Here is a 19,095-nt window from a genome sequence, read left to right on the forward strand (position 1 = left end):
TGTTATCACGACAGCACGCCACTATTGTAATCATCAACGCCACACAATCACCATCACGTCATCTCAAACTGTATCATCATTCATCATTAACATCTACACCAGCAGTGGTTCTTAACCTGCGGTGCGCGCTCACCCCCTGGACGTAGTTGTAGTGACGGGCACGTCACTACAACTTACTTTGTTTAATGAAACCCATGTATTTATTCACATTATATATATATTTTAACGGTTGAGAACCCAAGGGGTGATTGACGTATCGCTCCTCCACCACCTGCATTCATCACTGCTTGACACAAGGCGGGGGGGGGGGTTCGCTGTTGTGTTGTAGTTCCCCTCTACGAGGTGTCGTCGGACTGTACCGCGCCTTCGGAATTATGTTCGGCGTTTCGCTCCACGTGTTTGGGAGAGCGCTTTCTTTGGGAGCTGAAAGTTTGGGGTGTGGGGCGGGGGAGCTGAAGCTCACAGCACGTGCAGCGAAACGTCGGACACCATGGCCGAAACGACACGCGGTGCAAACATCGGCAACAAATGACATCGAACTCGCCAGCTTTGAAACGTAACCTCAAGCAATGCTGCATTGGCCAAATCTGTTTCATACGCCTATACGATTGCGCGCGATGGAGCGAGTGAGCGATATAGAGTTCTCATGATAGTTCTGGAGGGGATAGAAAATATTAAATTTGGCTCATGTATAGTCGAGTCTGTAGCACTTTTTTTTACTTACAGTACTGTACAGTATATCATTTTAATCTTCACACTTCCTATGATTACTGTTGTTACATTGTTTTTATAGCTTTATTTTGGTGATTCGAAAACATATGGTTAATCTAAATTGTCTTGTGGTTTTTATTGTTGACTTGGGATTTTTGCACACAGCGTTTTAATAAGTTTATTTTTGAATATTTGTTGGTTTATTCCAGGATGTTTCTGTTACGCGTCGTCGCTTTAAGATGTTCTGTGTTCATATTTTGTTTGTTGCGGTTGCACCCGACTTAAGAGCCGCATGGCTCACAGGGCTATACCAAATAAATGAAACTTGAAACTCACATAGACAGACCAATTGAGAAACTGGAATGCCCTGCCAGTGGTTTCTGACATAGGAGCCCATAAGCTGGCATACACATCAGTAGCCTCACACAGCAGATACAAAATGACAAACTCAAATGCGCTGGCAATGATTTCACCACCTGTCCTTTTTTCGCGGCAGACCGGGTGTGTTCGCAGCCTCCCAGGAGTGACTGGTCTAGTGGAAGCCCAGCAGTGGTGGTGGCAGCAGAATGATCATCATCATCACCGCCTTTGTGTCCAAATTCTCAATTAGTTCACCTGCACGCGTTATCTCCCGAGACTGGAAAAACCCCAGACGCACGCTGTTTGCCTTTTCAACACTGCAACCACGAAACCGCCGATGTTCCACACAATGCACCCTTTTAGAAGATAAATAATAACCCCGCATGTTGTGACCGATTAAGCAAAAGGAGAGCAGGTTCGCGAGTGTTGGGCCCACGCGTGTAAAACAATGCCGATGATGTTTAAATAAAGGCGTCACGCCTGTAATGTTTAACGAATGAGTCGAATCGTGTTGACTAAAGGTGTTCCCAAACTCACGCGCCGTCTTTCCGGGGTTTGCCAATTTGCTCCCCATTCAAATACAAATTAACTCGTTTCTTTCAACGCTGAACGCACACGATGATTGTTACACACGTCCCACTGGACACCGCTAAGCAACTAACGTTGCCTGCGTCATGTAGAACACGTGCACACAAAGATAAAGATCACCCTGTATAGCCTGTAACATACTGTTCGGGCAAGTGAGACTACGAAGGCCGGCACGGCACACGAGGGGGTGAGTGGGCCAGCACCACGCCCGACCACCTTTGTCTTCCCAATGGCGATGTGTTTTTTTCACACCGCGACCAGGTACTCATTTGAGGCTGAGTCGACCTAGGGGAGGCACAGGACCGGTTAGGATAATCGTCACTACTGGGCGTTGACCGTGAGCGGGAATCGAACCCGTGTCGCCGGGGTTCGGAGCGCAACGTAGCGCTGAAGCGCTCCACTTACGCACACACCGACATGTCCCAGCTGACTTCGAGTCGGCTCGATTCACGCCGACAGCGTGTTCATTTGCTTAAAGCGTCACGTGGGACGTGCTGAACGATCGACGGCCTAAAGGCAGATGAAAGAGACCGACAGAGGCCCGTTATGCTCCCTCTGCAATTTAAAATTGGACGAGCTGTTGTGCGCATCTGGAAATCAAGAAAAAGTTTTGGCACACCATGTTGCAGAAACTGGTTTCCGTTAAGGTTTATATAATAATTTCATCATCATTAGATATGGTCAATCCACTGCTGTATGAAGACCCCCCCCCCACGCCCCAAGCAATCATTCAACATCCTGGGATGTAATAATCCACACATCGCACCTGGATACGAGCTGATAATTAATGTAAGGCGTGTTCATTCACATCAGATCGTGAAACAATACGCTAAAGTACAGCGTATTTCATTTGTACAAGAAAAACGTAAGCCAATTCCACTTAAATGCACTTGTAAAATTGTTTCATCCACATATGTACATTTACCGTGAAAATATACTTGCAATGGAAACATAACCTGTGGCTTTTAAGATAAATGCTTGGATTGCAGCAAACACGATTCAATACTTGCATTACAATGTTTATCTTGCAGGTAATTGATATCCACCAGCAATCTCTAATAATGCACGCCGGATAATTTGATTAAAAACTCGATACGAATCACTTCAGTCTTCACGTGCCTACTGTCACTGAGACAGGCTGCCGCGCACGATAGCTGTTTTGAATTTAACACATTCCTGCTGCGGAGGGAGCTGGTAGGAACGTTGGGTTGCTCGGTCAATGGCCAGGGTCAACGGCGGCGTGGTGTATTCCGCAAATATGCCCGACTGTGAGGGCGGGCACAAGCCGGCGTGAGTAGGTTAAACGTTGAGTTTTATAAGGGCACCACGGGGTGACCAGCCCCTCCCCACCCAGCCCCACCCCTCCCACCCCCACCCAGCCCCACCCTCCCCACCCAGCCCCTCCACACCTTCCCCCTCCTCCCCACCCTCCCCACCCAGCCCCTCCCCACCCAGTCCCACCCTCCCCATCCTCCCCACCCAGCCCCTCCCCACCCAGCCCCACCCCTCCCAACCCCCACCCAGCCGCACCCTCTCCACCCAGCCCCACCGCTCCCATTGTTGGATGCACGACGGACGGACGGACACAATAATCCCCTGTGGGCTGGTGTAACCAGGAAGTTCCTACCAGTAAGATGTGCGTAGCATTGGTTATTTTAAATCGAAGCATCGACAGCAACTGCAGTTTATCGTCACGTGGCTTTCCGAGCTGCCGGGCGCTGTCCACGGTACCGACGCGTAAACTCCGCACAGAGCGCAAACAAGAGAGGCGCCTCTCATTGTCATCACAGCAGTTCATTTTCCTCATCCATTGTTCGTTCGGCTTCCTTCCCCAAACACGTGGAATGAATGTGAATGTGTAAGCAACAGCTAAAGTCGCACCTGACGCGCCACGTGACCCACTTTGCACCGTTGTCATACCGCGTCACCTGCCTTGAAGACAAACGCACTCTTTCGGACAGCTGTCGTCGTCGCTACATTTAAAAAAACAGATTCAGCATATCACTAGCTTTAAAGTGTCTTTTTTTACTTTTATTGATTTCAAACACAGGTGCGGTGACACTACGACGTATTGCTACAAAACCACACGAAAAAACAGAGCTAGAACAAAATAATGTAAGACAACAGTTTTTTTTTCAAGCTAACAGAATAACTTATGTTCATCCTGACAGTATATTGTGCTTAACATAAACGTATTGCTCATACACGTCAACCGATTTAGCTCATGTAAGATTGCTCGGGGTTAAAATGCACCAACAGTAGTACACTCAGTTAAAAAAACATAAACCACTGGCCTTGTGGCTTAGATAGGCACCAGCACTGCCCATGCATTAGCGTGGATACATGTGGGGGGTGGGGGGGCAGCAACACTGTGGGATGCGTGTGACGTCATTAAACAGATGTTCACGGTGACGTCATTAAACAGATGTTCACGGTGACGTCACCACCGCACCCTTGCCCGTGCGGTGCGTCGTGATGACATCACCATGCCGTCGTTCGGCAATGTGAGGGTGCCGTCATCGTGACGGAGCAATAGGCAGTGGCTTCAGGGTCGATGACGTCACGCCTGAACATCACCTTTAAATATAAATCAATGGGGAACGCATCTTCCGGAAGATTCTACCGATGAGCGCGTGTATCACTCTTCGGGAAGATCTTGGTTCCCAATGGTCAGTATTTGACGTAATTTTTCTCAATTTCTGGGTCAAGATCTTGTGAATTGGGAAAGGCAGCAATTTCATGTGAATGTACTTGAGATACAGAGCTTGAGTGAAGGCCACTAATCACATTATATGTATGGATAATAGGCTTCACTTACATTCATTTCCAGTTTGATGAAGAATAAAGTTTAAACACCACTACATGGGTCCTTATGACACAAAGACACGTTTCAATACAGCTACATGGGGAATTAGACACAGTACGTGTGCATAAGGTACTGAATCAACAATAAATATATTCTTAAAAATCCACTCTCTTTGGTGTATTTCAAGCAAATGCTTGCTCTGAAAACTGACCGATGAAATCAGTAGAGTTCGCATCATTTAAGATGGAGCATTGCTACAACAGCAATCAAACTTTTCTCATTTAGAAATATCAATTTCTTTACCGCAACCAATGTTTCTGGAGGAATAGAAAATACTCTCCGTTTGAAATGTGTGGAAAAAGTGGCACGAGCTGCTCACAAACTCGTGCGTTGGAGATTGCGTCCGTCAGAAATACAGAAACATTTCCATCTTCCTATAAGCGGTGGACGTAGAAATGTAGTAATTTTAGCTGCTGGCAAGTTGACTTTATCTTTAGACAGGCCAGAGTAACTTCGGATTACCAAATTAACACGCTGACCGACAGGATGCAATCACATTTGACGCTTGATGCCTGTGTCTCGCTTGATGTCGTTCATCGTTGGCTGTCCATTCTGGTAATGTCCGCTCATCTGAGCATTGCGGTCGCTGGGTACACTCGCAGCACTGCACCAGCGCGGAAAAAAGGCAGGACCACAGAGATGCACGCATTTATTACACACGAGGTACTCTCAGGAATCGTTACACTCCAGCGAGACTGCTTAAAACCTAGATTTCGTATTGAACACTTGGGAGCCTACCCTATGATTGCGCTACACCTCTGAATGAACAGCGACTGTTTAAACAAATCACAGCCAGCCCCTCCACTCTATTTTACATTCTCCTCCACACTCTCTGATGAAGGCCAGTCGGCTGAAATGGTGAAATATATTTTATTCTGAGCAACCAAGGCCTTATTCTGTCAGAGGGCCTGGTCAACCTTTACTCAGCTGGAAGTCATCCTTTATCTTCTGCTGGAACTCCCTAACGCAATGAAGATGTAAAAAAAAATATCGCAATTAATCCATCTGTCAGTAGGTGTCTCTAGTGAGAAAATAAGGATCAAACGAATCGCCCCATCGATCATTTTTGGCCACTCACTCGTTGAGGTCACGCTTTCTCAAAATACAAACACTGCATGTTGAAAAGGGACGGAACGTTTTTACTTGTTCACGTGCTGCTCGTCCTCGTCCCAATTTCATGTTCCCGGGCTATAACGCGAATAATCTTCACATCACAAACATCTTTCTGTGAATAAACGCATCACGAAATTAACTCCCAGAAAAACCTCCGAGAGCGGCAACGGTCGGCCGCGCGCTCACCCCTGGGACACGGGCTGCACCGTCGACGACGACACGCTCCGAGCGATGGTCTTCGCAGCGGACGACAGACCGTCCCAGATGGTGGAGAGGCCTGCCATGGGAGGGAGGGGGGTGAGGAAGAAAGCAAAGGACGCTCACCGAGCACGGGGAAGGGTGGAATCTCCCAAAGACACGCCCCGGCGCCCACGCGCACACACACACACACGTCCGTCTGGCTTGCAGCTGTGCTATGGTGCTGCCGATGCGAGAGCAGGTGGGCCGATTGTCGTTGACTGCCTGCCAGCCCCCACGCATGCAGGAGCTGCCTCGCTAATGAACGCCTCGCGGCTCCTCAAGAGGTGCGCCGCCGCCTTCGGCCAGTGGCCAAGAGCAGGAGCGTCGCCAAGACGTGAATTTTTTAAGTCGGTGCAATCAGTGGAACGTGCAACGCACGGTCACGTGTCGTTGAATTTCCGTCAATTTTACGTCGCTCTCCAATGAGTGGCAAGGGATGCTGTGGTGCAATGGTGAGCACAATGTACTTGCAAACCAGTTGCCGCCGTTTTGATCTCACGGCAACGGCAGTGATAACAATGGGGCATCTCAAAATCTCCCTTCCTCTGTCCACCCAGCATTGTAAATGAGTTACACGGCAGTCAGTCGATTGGCAGGTCACGTGTGTACTTTCACCTCTTTCTGAGACCTCCGGACACTGTGGAACAATTGGCAAAATAACCTCAAGAGCAACGTTCTTCATTGCAAGGTCCAAGGGCCACTGGCGACCCCTGGCGGCCCCTGGTGGCCTTTAGTGCGGACCATGATGTGCAGCCCCCGACAAATACACAAGTGCGAAAACACGCCGATGATGTCTTATCGGTCGAAAGTGGCCCCCCATATGAAAATGAGCAAAACCACTGCTCTCCAAGGGCTCAGTAGATTTCTTTCTCGTGGAGGCCCTTCCACCAGCAGCACTGTGAGCAAGCAATTGCAGGCCTGCTCCTTTAGTTTTGGCTCCGGACGGGCGTTCCGGCGTAGGTTTGGCACGACTCTCTGATCCATTCCTCCGATGGGGTGTGTGTAATTGAAATAAATTAATTGGCATGCCCTGCACGCTGTGCTTGTGGACGCCGCAACGCCGATTTAGCCGCTTCAAAGTGGATGTGGGGATTACAGTGGAGCACTCACAACGGAGCTTAACCATGCGGACCACCACACAGTTAAGCAGCAGCTGGAGATACAAGCCCCGTGGAAGGCTATTAAATAGCAATAAAGGCAACACAATAAAGATAAATCACACACGGGACAATATAAAAAACAGGTAATTAATCGTCATTATTAACATAGTTAATGTGCAGAGTGTAAGAACAATCCTTTTAGAAATTATATACTCTAAGTGCTTGTTTTGTTCTGACAGTTAATGCAAAATTTGGAGAAAGTTCCATGGTTCATAATGCTGCATGAACCTGGCATAATGTCTCTCGTGCATTTCATTATTTCCTTCTCAGTTGCTTTTTAATGATAAACTGGATTCATAGTTCAGGAACTCGGAACGCACATGTGTTTTTTTTAACCATTACCTCATTTTAAATTCTCCAGTTGGCCTGAATTCAAGTTGAATGAGAACTACATTCAATTTAAAAAAATGAATGAGTTTCCATGGTTTTCAGTCACTCGAGTTATCGCGTGAGTTGGGCAGGTCTTTCACAGAAACACTTCCGAGTAAAAACACATTTTCTGAAAAGTTAAATGCCATATTAAATGAAAAATTGCGTGTTCCCACCAAATCTACAACATTGTTGATTGTGACACATTTGACGATGTTTTTTCCCACTCACTAAAAATTCTGACGTATGAAATGCAGGCCGGCACACAGAGTGAAATCTGCCCGGAAAATGTTGTCCGTAGCAAGAATTTGCGGTCTACTCCAGTTGACTAATAACATAGACACATGAGTACACACCCGGGTTCTGTGGGCTAATGCAAACGAGGTTATGGTCTTTAGCCTATTGATCACTGTTTATATTTTTTGCGTTTAAATGTTTGATCTTCTGCAACACCAATTATTACGGTTAAAGTTATGGTTCGTCACAGGGGTGCAATTTTATATAATTTTACCGTGTCTTCTTAACCTGCTATGTACTTCTCTGCTTTTATGACCCAGGTATCTCTTGCAAAATACACAAGTGGTCTCACTGGGCTTTCATTCGTGCCCGTCTTATGCATGGCGTGATGACAATGTTTACACTGGTTCTCTAATGGAGAGATGAAATCTTCATCAGCACTCTTCGTCGGGTAGGTACTAGATGGAATGTTGGATTATTCCTTAATTTTTACTTGTGGGAGGTCATCAAGGTGCCTGGAGAAATGTCACGCACATGAGGAAACATCGCTCCCACTGTCCTGCTCTGAAGGAGTGCATGTCACAAACACGATCTCTCTGTGATCCGCCAACTCGGCTGGATTGCAGTCGGAGCATCACAGCCACCACTCTCTAAACGGCACTCATTCCTAACTTAGTGGGGTGCGTAATGATGCAACACGACAGCGATCTGAAGAATCACCATGATCCAGTGTTGCAATAAAATATATATCGTTTTTACCGCCTTGTTTGTATTCTTTGTTCACGCCAACAACTCTGGCTCACGACCACCACCACGCGTGCGAGCCAAACGTTGGCACGAGTCAGCGATTAAAGAGTTGGCTCCTTTAGGTTTTTTTAAACAGCGAGACCCAGACAGTGACAATGAGAAGCCAGTAAAACAAACAACAAAAGGCAGCAGAGTGAGAGCTCCGGACAGTGAGAGAACGAGAGAGCGGAGGGCCGTGCCTTGTGCGCTGCTGGAGGCGACCATCTTGGCCCCGTGGAGGGTGCGGGCGCCGTCGCTGTCCGGCTGCTTGAGCGACTCGGGCATGATCTTCTCCCCGTAGCGCTTGAGGTGAGGAGCCATCTCCTTGCTCACCGAGCTCACCGCGTCCACCACTCCTCCCACTGCGCGGCAGAGCGAGTCGCGGACTCATCCCCTCCATCCACCACACACACACGTTCTTGCCACAAATGAACCCACGGTACCCTCGCTCATCTCGTCAAGGAGCGTAAACCATCACGCGAACTCCGGTCATCCCCGCAGCAGCAGCGGCGGCTTTTGGCTAGCCATCGAATAAAGATGGTCATCACATCGCGGGCTTTCAAATGCGCTTCTGCGGCCGCCTGGAACATTTCTTTCACATGTTAGATGATGATTTTACAAATTCCTCATACTGCAGAGGAAAATGTTCATCATAAAGGAGTCAAATAAATATACTTAATTTTCACAGCTGGAACTTTGCCAAATTAAGTTAAAACCCAAACTTAACATATTTTTTAGTGCGAGTCATTGGCATACAACAATTCGCACCCCCCGCGAGTCGTTTGAATTCTCACGATTCGGGGGGGTCGCGACAATTCCTTTGCTCTATTTCGATGAATGCAGCTCCTCCAAGCGGCTGCAGAGATGTCCGTACTCAGAGCGGGCACACTCGCACCCACCTAGGCTCTTGCCGACTTTCACCAAGGAGGGCTCGCGGTTCGGCCCCGTGTTCGCGCGGTGCGGTTCCGCCGCGGCGGGGGCCTGCGCCGGCGGAGCAGCGGCCGTGGGCCTGGCGTTAGCGTGAGCCTGGGGCGGCACTTGCGACTCCGCGGGGATGTGCTCCCTGACAGCCGTCGCGCCCTTGTTGAGCACCTTGCCCGTCGCCTCGGCGCCCCGCAGCAACCCGCGGCTGATCCACGACGCGCCTGGCGTGGTAGCGAGAGGATCAGGGGTGGGTGTGTCAGCAGGACTGGGCGAGTTTTGTGCGTGTCACTCAGAGTGGTGTGTGTGTGTGTAAGACAGGCGTGTGTCAGTAAGAGGGGTGTGTGTCAATCATAGCAAAATACACTAACCACTTGCGCCACAGCTCCACGCCTAGTTGTACGAACCGAGGTGTAAACAATTATTGAATGTCAGTCTGCAGTTAATGAATACCTGAAGGTGACCTGCTGTTGCAGACAAGATATTCCACACGCCTTTGCCTAAACCTGACATACTATATGTCTATAGTAGGACCTCGCCATAATAGAGCAGAAGCTGGAAACAAGCACACCTCATATAAGCACGGCTCTGTTATAAGCAACAAATGCTTACATTACACTGGTAGGGGGGAGGCGAGGTACAACTTCTGTCACGAGCACATTACTTGGAATTAAGCACGGATTAAATCGTTCCAAGGTGGCGCGCTAATATGCAACTTTAACTGTATTCTCAATGAGTTTGTCACTTTAAAAAAGCCATGCCCTCCTCACGATACTTGCGCTCACACATTAAAACATCCCTTTGCATTCGCACAGCGTCAGGGGCATCGTGGTCTCTTCATCGGCATTTCTAAGTATCTGTTGGAAACCAGCATCTTGGCAGGGAACAAACCGGAGGACCCAGAAAAAAATCCACACCACCACAGGAAGAACATACAAACTCGAAATATAAACATGTCAGCGTTGGGATCGAACCCACGACCTCCTGTCTGTATACTTGGCGAGGCAGTTAACATCTCGCCACGCGGCGCCCCATACTGCTGAAAACATAGCCCCCCCCCCCCCCCCCCTTGAACATCCCTCATACCAGAGAGGATGCCGTGGGACATTTTTTCGCTCCATTCGGGCATCGGCTGGGGGGTGCCCTTCTCCGGGTCTGGTGCAGCTGCCTTGGGAACGTCGGCCGACTCCGCCTGGCCACCAGCGGCGCCATCCTCTGGAGCCTGCGGAAAGACGGCGAGCGCTTACTTGTATTTGTGCAACAATATCAATAACGGCCTCCCCGTCCCCCCATCATTGTCTCCTCATGTAAAATATTTATTTTTACACGACCCATCGGAGCAGCACCGCATTCGTGGCGTGCATCTTATTAAGCAGCGCTCGGTTCACTGCAAGCAAACTTCTTCTTGGTTCTTTCGGTAAAGTCACGTAGAAGGGAAATAATAAAGTAATAAAAATAAAACATGATAAAATAATTCTCACGACGTTTCGGCCACAACGCAAGCAGCCGTCCTCAGGTGAAGACCAGGTCTGTCGGAAAGACAGCGTCAGACGCTGTCTTTCCGAAACGTCGTGAGAATTATTTAATGTAATATTTTTATTATTTTATTATTTCCCTTTTACGTGACTTTACCAAAAGAACCAAGAAGATGAATCCCTGCAGTCACGAAAGCTTTACATCTAAATGCAAGCAAACTCTCAACCTGTTTCGATATTCAGTGTGTCATCAGCAGAGTCAGGCTTGCTTGAACCAATCCTGATTAACTGCCAAATGTTCATAGGCAAGGGCCCTTTCTCTAACACATCGGTCCTAGTTCGACGCAAAACTATACGATACCTAAACCCGTTTTATATTTGTGCTGCGTGTGTGCCAACCCCTACCCATTACGTGGTATTGCTGCATGTTTTTTCAAATACATTTGCCAATTTTTTACAGAAATAGTCAAAAATAAATATTTTTTCACACGTTTTATACAGCGGTAAGCTTAGCTTTGAAAATAAATACACAGTAAAAGAACAGGTCAACTGCGCGAGATGACGATCGGCTTAAGTTAACCGAGGCTCGATTTAACCCAAAGGCGGGCGCTCCTCGCGGTGAGGTACCTGGCCCACTAAGCGACGCTCGCACCTGGACGCAGAACTGAGCCAGACGTCCCAAGTGCTCCTCAAAGAGACGGCGCTGCTCAGCGGGCAGCTCAGGGGAGAGGAGCACGCCAACGGTGGCGCCGGCCTCCCCCGAACACATGTCCGGAAACACGTAGATGCCCTGCGACGAGCGCAGCACCGGCGAGTAGCCCGGAACCAGCGGGTGGAGCCACCCAGACACCTGGGAAGGCGGAGGATGGAAGGAGCCGTAGGAGACGAGAGGGATATCAGCAAGTATTCAATTGAGAAAAAGATCAAATTGTCACCATGGCCAAAGCTGTTGATGCTACTACACCCCACGAATGCTTTCTACCTTCTAACAATTTATTTGAGATTTGAGATGGCTAGTGATGATCTATCCACTGCTGGATGAGTGCCGCCCCGTGACGTGTCGATCGTGGAGTCTGCTTGACCAGGCTTCAGCATGCTGGTCAGTGTGGGTTGATGAAGATTGGAAAGGACAGTAGAACAACAATGGCTCAGGGACAGGCCAATTTATCTCTTGCCACTGTTGTTAGCCATGGCTGTTATTCTACACCATCAGCCACGATCTCTCCACTGTTGGTATGAAAGTTTTCACAGCCGACGGGTTTCACCACACACCTGCAGGAAGGCCGGCGGGCGGCCGGGAGGGGCATCGGGCCCCTGGCTGCGGAAGGTGGCGATGCGCAGGAACCCCGGGTACGAGGGCGCGCTCACCAGCCCCGCCACGCTCACAAAGAAAATCTGTGCACCGTCGGCGATGAGGAACAGCTCGACCGCGTCCGGCCCCAGCACCTGCTGCACGGGTGCAACTTGCAGGCCGGAGGGCTTCTCCTGACACTGCGCGTAGCCCGGAGGCAGCAGTGGCAACTCCCCGTGCACCGTGCCCATGGACAGCGACGTGTGCCCTTCCACAGGCTGCAGGGTATACATCGGCGGGAGGTCTGTGCTTCCCGTAGCGACATAGCGAGGTAGAGCCGGCGGCAAGCGTTGGGACGACTGCGACGCGAGCGGTAAGCCTTGCGGAGGCGGCGGCTGTCCCGCCGGCTCGAACCAGACGCCTCCCGGAGGAAGAGGAGCTTTTTCGGGGAGGGCCGCGACTTGCGGGTAGAGGTGGCCGCAGTTGGGGTCGCCGCTCGATGCGGGTGGACCGCTTGGTAGGGGCGGAACGTGGAGCGCGGATGCAGCAAGCGGGGGCGCCGAGGGGACTATGGAGGTGGTTCTGGGCTCAAGCCGAGCCTCCAGGTCCTGCACGCGAGACTGCATGCCGAGCAGCGACTCCTGCATCTTGGCCTGCGTGCGGCGAGTCTCATCCCACCTGCAGAGTGGCGGAGGCAACGCGCGGCTTGTCAATCGTGTTTGACCGTACACTCGGAGTGCTGGACCAGTGCGCGTGGGTGAAGATGAGGGGGATGGCACTGGTTTACATATTTATCACTGCCAGATGTTTGTATCGGTCCAATCACTGTGAAATAACATTTCACAAGTAGAAAGTAAACAAGTGAACCGAACTTAAATCACCGTGAAAGCCTCTTTATACAGTGATTAGGGAATTACACTCTAAATGCCACTCCACAACTTTCACTTTCAGCTCAAATCTCAAGCTGCCACCTGACATGCTGTGACGAGGATGACATCGAGCTCGGGTCACCAACCGTGGCGGACAGAACAATTTCGGAGCGTGCCCTAGCGATGGCAAACGAGTCATCACGGTAGTTGCATAATACTTGAAAAGCTTTGAAAGCGGCCTGATGAACCCGAAACGGAACACCTCCTTTGCGCGAGCGCGACCCACTTGGACCCGGTGCACTGCGGGCCGTCGCAGGGGATGGCCAGGGCGGCGTCGAGGTGACCGCGTGCCGAGCGGTAGAGCGCCAGAGCCTGGGCCGCATCGCCGCGCTCGTCGGCACGAACCGCCTGCAGGAGCAGGCCCTGCGCCTCGCGCTGCTTACACTTGACGAGCCGGCGGCGTGCACGCGGGGAGCTTGGGTATGTCTCCTGCTGCTGCTGCTGCTGCTGCATGCTGATGCTGTTCCACCACGCACACAGACAGCGATGCCGTCAGTAGGGGGCACGGTGTCAAGGTACGAACTAGGTAAAGGTGCAACACCGCTAATTTCTTGCGTCAAAAAATCTGCCGGCTGTCTCGCCGGTGGGAACTCCCGGTGGGGCAGTTGAAACAATGATGCAGGTTTTTTTTAAAATCCGGCCCACCCCACTACCACCGCCTCCATCCATCCAGCAGTGTAAATGGGGAAAACACAATTTGTCGATCGGCAGGTGATGTTTGGAGAGGTAAAGTGTGAGCTCTCTCACTTCTTCCAGGATGTGTGGTCAGCGGGAGTGAGTCGAGCAAAATACCACGTACGTTTTGTGATGTGTCCAGTTTTGTAGAAATACCAAGCTTCACACACCACATCATCTCACTCTGTGTCTGCAACTTCCACTCAAATGTGTCACACAAATTATACAAATGTATGTCAGTGTTTTATATACAGTATTTAAAAAACCATAAGAATGTGTACTCTTTGGTTCTTTCGGAAAAGTCACGTAGGTATAAAAAATATAATTTAAAAAATCACGACGTTTCGGGCGCAACACAAGCGTCCGTCATCAATGTGAAAGAACCAAAGAGTATGGATTCCTGTAGTCACGAAAGCTTCAAATCAAGATTCACAAGAACGTATGTTCCCTGTTTTTCCTATTTATGTGGGTAAAGGTGCAGCCCTGCAATTACTTGCTGATAACACTGCTGGTGGAAGGGCCTCCCTAGAAGCGTAGTGTGGTTGGCATGGACTTTGACAAGGGAACAGATGCAAATCGCAGATGTTGATTGTATGTACAGTATGTGAAACTTCTTTCGCACCGTACATAGCCAACCGTGCTAATCGGAGGTGCAGGGGAAGGACAACAGATGACTGCGGTGTCAAAAGTATTATTTAGAAATGTTTAAAATATTTTCCATAAACTGTAAGGGTGCTATTAGCATTCATGAAAGCCACTGTTGCACTGATTACTGACATCAGTAGCCAGTGGAGTCAACTGAGTTGTGTTGCACAAAATAATCAGCAGATTGCCTTTATGTCAACAAACGTCGCACACCCGTAGATCTATGTGGCTTTGGAGAAATTGCATCATGGATTTTGTCCCCTGGACTTTGCAACTCTCCGTGTAGAGGTAGGGAACACGCAATCGTTTTTGTTTTATCATCACTAAGGCATTGTGCAATAGCTAAAGTATCACCTGACACCATTCCTACCAATCAAGGCCAGCTCACTGACATGCAACGCAGTAGCACTGTGTGCCCTGTCCAAGCATGGTGCAGCTACATTCATTGTTGTACTCTCCTTCTATGCTCCCACATATATGCTCCCTGCCTTTTCCAATCTGTACTGACCAGTGTGAAGTATGGATAATACCCTTCAGAGCCTGCACGATGTGGGAAGGCCCTCTTCCAGGAGTGGATTTACAAAGGGATGTAGATGCACATATATCTGACATGGAGAGACACGAAGAGGGACTTATTATGCGTTGAAATGGGGGGCAGCATTGCTTCTCCTCTTTATGTGTTAAAAGTTGTGGATAACGGTGTGGATAAACGTGGGCAAGAGGATGACTTTGGTACCACATCCGGGTTACTTCTCTTAGCCGTGATTTTGCACGAATAATGTAATGAATTATGTACCTCCTGCAGACAAATTTCAGGTCAATTGTGATCGGTGTTTTATCAGTGGGCAAGCCTTCTTAATAGGATTTAATTTAACCGCAAAAAAATGGGGATAAGGAGAAACAAATAATATTAAGGTCCACAGGCGGGATAAAATAAATGTATTTTTTTTTATCGAAATGTGTTATTACTTGCTTGGTAATTATAAAAGTGACTTTTAAACCACACCATTTACCAGAGTTATTCAACCCTATTTTACGAAACGTCAATTATTTATTAAATACAAATACGTAACGCATAATTAGTTTTCTGTTTCCTTCCGAGGCGCCTGATGTTTGTTTCAGATGGTCAAGTGTTCACAGTATTGATCTGTGATCGAGAGGACTACCGTTATTAAAATATATATTTTTTAGTCTCAACGAGTTCACCGGATTTAAATCCTGTAAAGCATGATTTGAAGCTATCGTGACTGCAGGAATCCATACTTTTTGGTTCTTTCGGTAAAGTCACGTAGGTATTATTTTTCTACCTACGTGACTTTGTACTGTAAAGCATGTTTATGGGTGTATTCAACAACAGGTTACTTAAGATGATAACGAGCGTTTTTTTGTTCACTCTTCAAAAAATATTAATGCCAGCGCAGTGTGTTTATTATAGTTTGCATTCTTTATATAGACAAGACCAAAAAAAACCCTCCACATTCCCCACACAACTCCAAAGAAGGCCAACAATTCCCCAAAACATTGCCTTCAGCAGTGAGTGCTATTTTCAGAAGTGAATATTGTATGGGAATTGCAAAAAACAGCATGTGATGTTTCTCCCCACACAACACCCATCGAAGGCACGAGTCATACGACACGAAAGTTCACCCAAGAGCGGATCATCATTATCAGGGTTACAAATACCAGAACAAAGTACAACAGCGACCTCTAGCGGTGTAAATTCGTGCTGAGCCGAGTTTAAAAAAAAACTTGGTCACACGGTCGTTTCTTTTACACCGAGCGCGCAAAATGAACACGCAAACAACAGATCCTGCCAAAGATTGACAACGTCCACGATCGGGGTTGGGGTGGGGGGGTGGACGAACAGACACAAGTACTCGACTTACAACCGAGACAGTGAGGATCACCCTCGGCCCGTGCGTAAACCATCACCCGAATCGCGAACCCTCCAACCGAGCTACGCACACGTTACGCGTTCAGCGAGAAGGACACGACGAGTTTACGTGGCATAACAAATGTGTCACGATGCTACGGACGCTTCAACGGACTGCGAAAATACGTATCCCGATTGTCGCACTCACCGTGGTTTGCTTCGACGACAATGTGAATCTTCAAGAGGTTCAGAGGCTGCGTGGAGCGGGGTGGGGGGCCAGCCCAGCCAAGCCAGATCGGTGGTGATGGTGGCGGGTTGGTTGGCGTTGTGGCTGTGAGTTCCGTAAACGTAATTGTCGATTGCCATTCGCGGTCACCTCGTGAGTGAATGACGCGTTCGGTGTTTCGCAACGGAGGAGGAGGTGGCAGTCGTGGTGGTGGTGGGGGGGAGGGTGGCATTTAACTTTGAACGGCGTTGCTGAGTGACTATCTCTCTAGATTTGAAGCTTTCGTGACGGCAAGGATTCATACTCTTAGGTTGTTTCGGTAAAGTCACGTAGGTAAAAATAAGTAATAATTATTATTTAAATTATCATTATTTATTTTTATTATTTCTTGTCACCTACGTGACTTTACCGAACAAACCTAAGAGTATGACTATCTCTCAATGGAGAACGTATGCACGTGTCCAGAATCAACGTGAAACGATCAGTGTTTATGCCAACGGTGTGGTTGGTGGTGGTGGTGATGGTGACGACGAAGCTACTGCTGCGTTGGCAAGTGTGGGGCACACAAGCCAAAAAAATAATTTGTCTCAAGAACACTGTCGTGGCCTTAAAAGAAGAAGGAAAAAAATGTAACGGGCGACGATTTTCGGGAAATGTGTTATGAAAAAGGGCCCACGGCTCAAAACGTCGCCTAGAATTCGTATCGTCATCAGAGATGGTTAATCCACTGCTCGATGAAGACCACCCAAATCCGTCGCCATACTCTAAACCCCTTATCGGTGCCCTAACTTATTACAAACCAATTCAGACCTTATTGGTCAACCCCGTGCCCTTGTAAATCTCAACGTCTATCCTACAAAGTGTCATCACAAGGGAGAAACACAAACAAATAGACAAAAACATGTTTTTCCTCAATTTCCCTGTACAAAAATACGGGTAAACCACATGGGTTGACAGGTGTGAAGAAGCACACAGTGCACAACAGTGCTTCTTACACACAATTTAAAAAACCCATTATTTTCTCAAGATGTATTTTGTGGTCATCTTGCCTTAGGTCACCATCAAAATTTGAGTAAATGTGACCGAATGACAGTAGCAGTGATGCATGAGTCCCACAGAGAAACTGTGACTCATGCCGATGGGTCCTAATAAAGACACAACCGTAATAGAGGTTTTGTGGGTTAGATCGTGTACATAAAAATGTGTCGTTAACCCCGCTACCACCCGACACAGGTAATTAGTAAGCTTTTTCACGTAAACAAACATGACAATTCGTTACTAGTACAGCACATCGGTGTGTTGGAGAGTAAACCCACAACACACCGATGTGCTGTACTGGTAACAAATTGGCATGTTTTGTTTACGAGACAAATCTTAGTAATTGGCTCTATCAGGTGGTGGCAGGTTTAACGACACATTTATATTTGCGTTAACTAGCCCCAGAAAAGCCTATTGTGTAAAATATTGGTCGCGAAACCCGAAGTATTGAAATAATAATGGTTAAATAGACGAAACCGGTCCATAGTTGTCTCATCACTGTATCACTGCTGCTGTCAGTCAACTGATAGGGTAAAGTGTGGGTACTGCCCCGTCTTCGGAGACCAAAATAACCCCTAGGAAGGGTTCTCTAGACTCTAGAGCTCTCCTTAGTGGAGGCCCTTCTGCTAGAAGTGGCGTGACCATTAGCAGCAGTTATAAGGTACGTAAGAGTAGATTATTTTATTATTCAGTACGGTGTTGACAAAATGTTGTCCATGTATTTTTGTGTTTTTGAGTACTCGCATTTGTTTAGGATATTTGATCCGTCACCAGGGCCTATCTAAAATAAGATTTTGCCGGTCACCATTAATTTCATGAGCTTGATCATTTAGGTTTGCGATTTAATGAAAGCATCTCCGAATTTTAACCCAATAATGTTCCACAATAACGCATGCATTTGGATGAAATATTGTGTTAGAACTGCCCCCCCCCCCATAGTTTAGAGGAAGTGCTCTCGCCAACAACATCTGGTAACCCAGCAGCATTTGTTTAACAACCCTAACTCTGCTGATGAGACTCAGAATGTCAACACCAGTCGCTTGATTGCTTAAACAAATGCTCATGGGTAATAGTCGACTAAACATTTGTGATTTATGTGAAGATACAGAAGATAATTCAGAAAATGCTCTTTATGTGTCATGCTTGTAAGTCTGGCTGATTACGGTTGTTAAATATTTTTGGATGTCATAAGTAAAAGTAAATATGGGTGTCAAAGGGAGTAAATTCAGGTCCACACCTGAGCGATCAGTTATGCAACCACAATCGCTCTCCATGAAATCGTGCAACTTAATTTCCTGCTTATAGGCGATTCATTCCATTGTATGCAATCAAGTTGTGCGACAGATTATTTAGATAAAGGACACGCCGCGGGATAAACTGTGGCCCAGGTATTACGTATTTACTTCCATTCCAAGTGCCATCACCTGCCAGGAAGACAACCCCTACGCAACATGGCCGACGTGACGCCATCACGCCCCGTGTGCTACAGCCCACATTTGGCTGAGGCAAATTAACCCCTTTCCCGTTCCGTTGACGTACGTGTACGTCGTCAGTTTTGTTGACAACATATACATTGGCAATGTTAATAATGA

General features: G+C 48.0%; 1 protein-coding gene across 2 annotated transcripts; it reads right to left on the minus strand.

Moving 5' to 3' along the window:
• Positions 1–3,668: 3,668 nt before the first annotated feature.
• Positions 3,669–16,613, minus strand: LOC144937643 (spartin-like). Of its 2 annotated transcripts, XM_078865016.1 has the most exons (9): positions 16,448–16,613; positions 13,273–13,506; positions 12,099–12,795; positions 11,479–11,676; positions 10,438–10,573; positions 9,330–9,575; positions 8,631–8,792; positions 5,825–5,915; positions 3,669–5,129 (listed from the first exon to the last, which is right to left on the minus strand). In XM_078865016.1, exons 1-9 carry the CDS (start codon positions 16,603–16,605, stop codon positions 5,018–5,020), a joined length of 2,034 nt encoding a protein of 677 aa, XP_078721142.1. In that variant the 5' UTR covers positions 16,606–16,613; the 3' UTR covers positions 3,669–5,017. The 2 variants fall into 2 exon arrangements, with proteins under 2 accessions (XP_078721142.1, XP_078721141.1); XM_078865015.1 differs by lacking the exons at positions 3,669–5,129; positions 5,825–5,915 and having other exon boundaries at positions 5,924–8,792.
• Positions 16,614–19,095: the final 2,482 nt, after the last annotated feature.

This window comes from Lampetra fluviatilis, chromosome 19 (genome assembly GCF_964198595.1).
Source record: "Lampetra fluviatilis chromosome 19, kcLamFluv1.1, whole genome shotgun sequence".
In the NCBI taxonomy this organism is placed as follows: Eukaryota; Metazoa; Chordata; class Hyperoartia; order Petromyzontiformes; family Petromyzontidae; genus Lampetra; species Lampetra fluviatilis.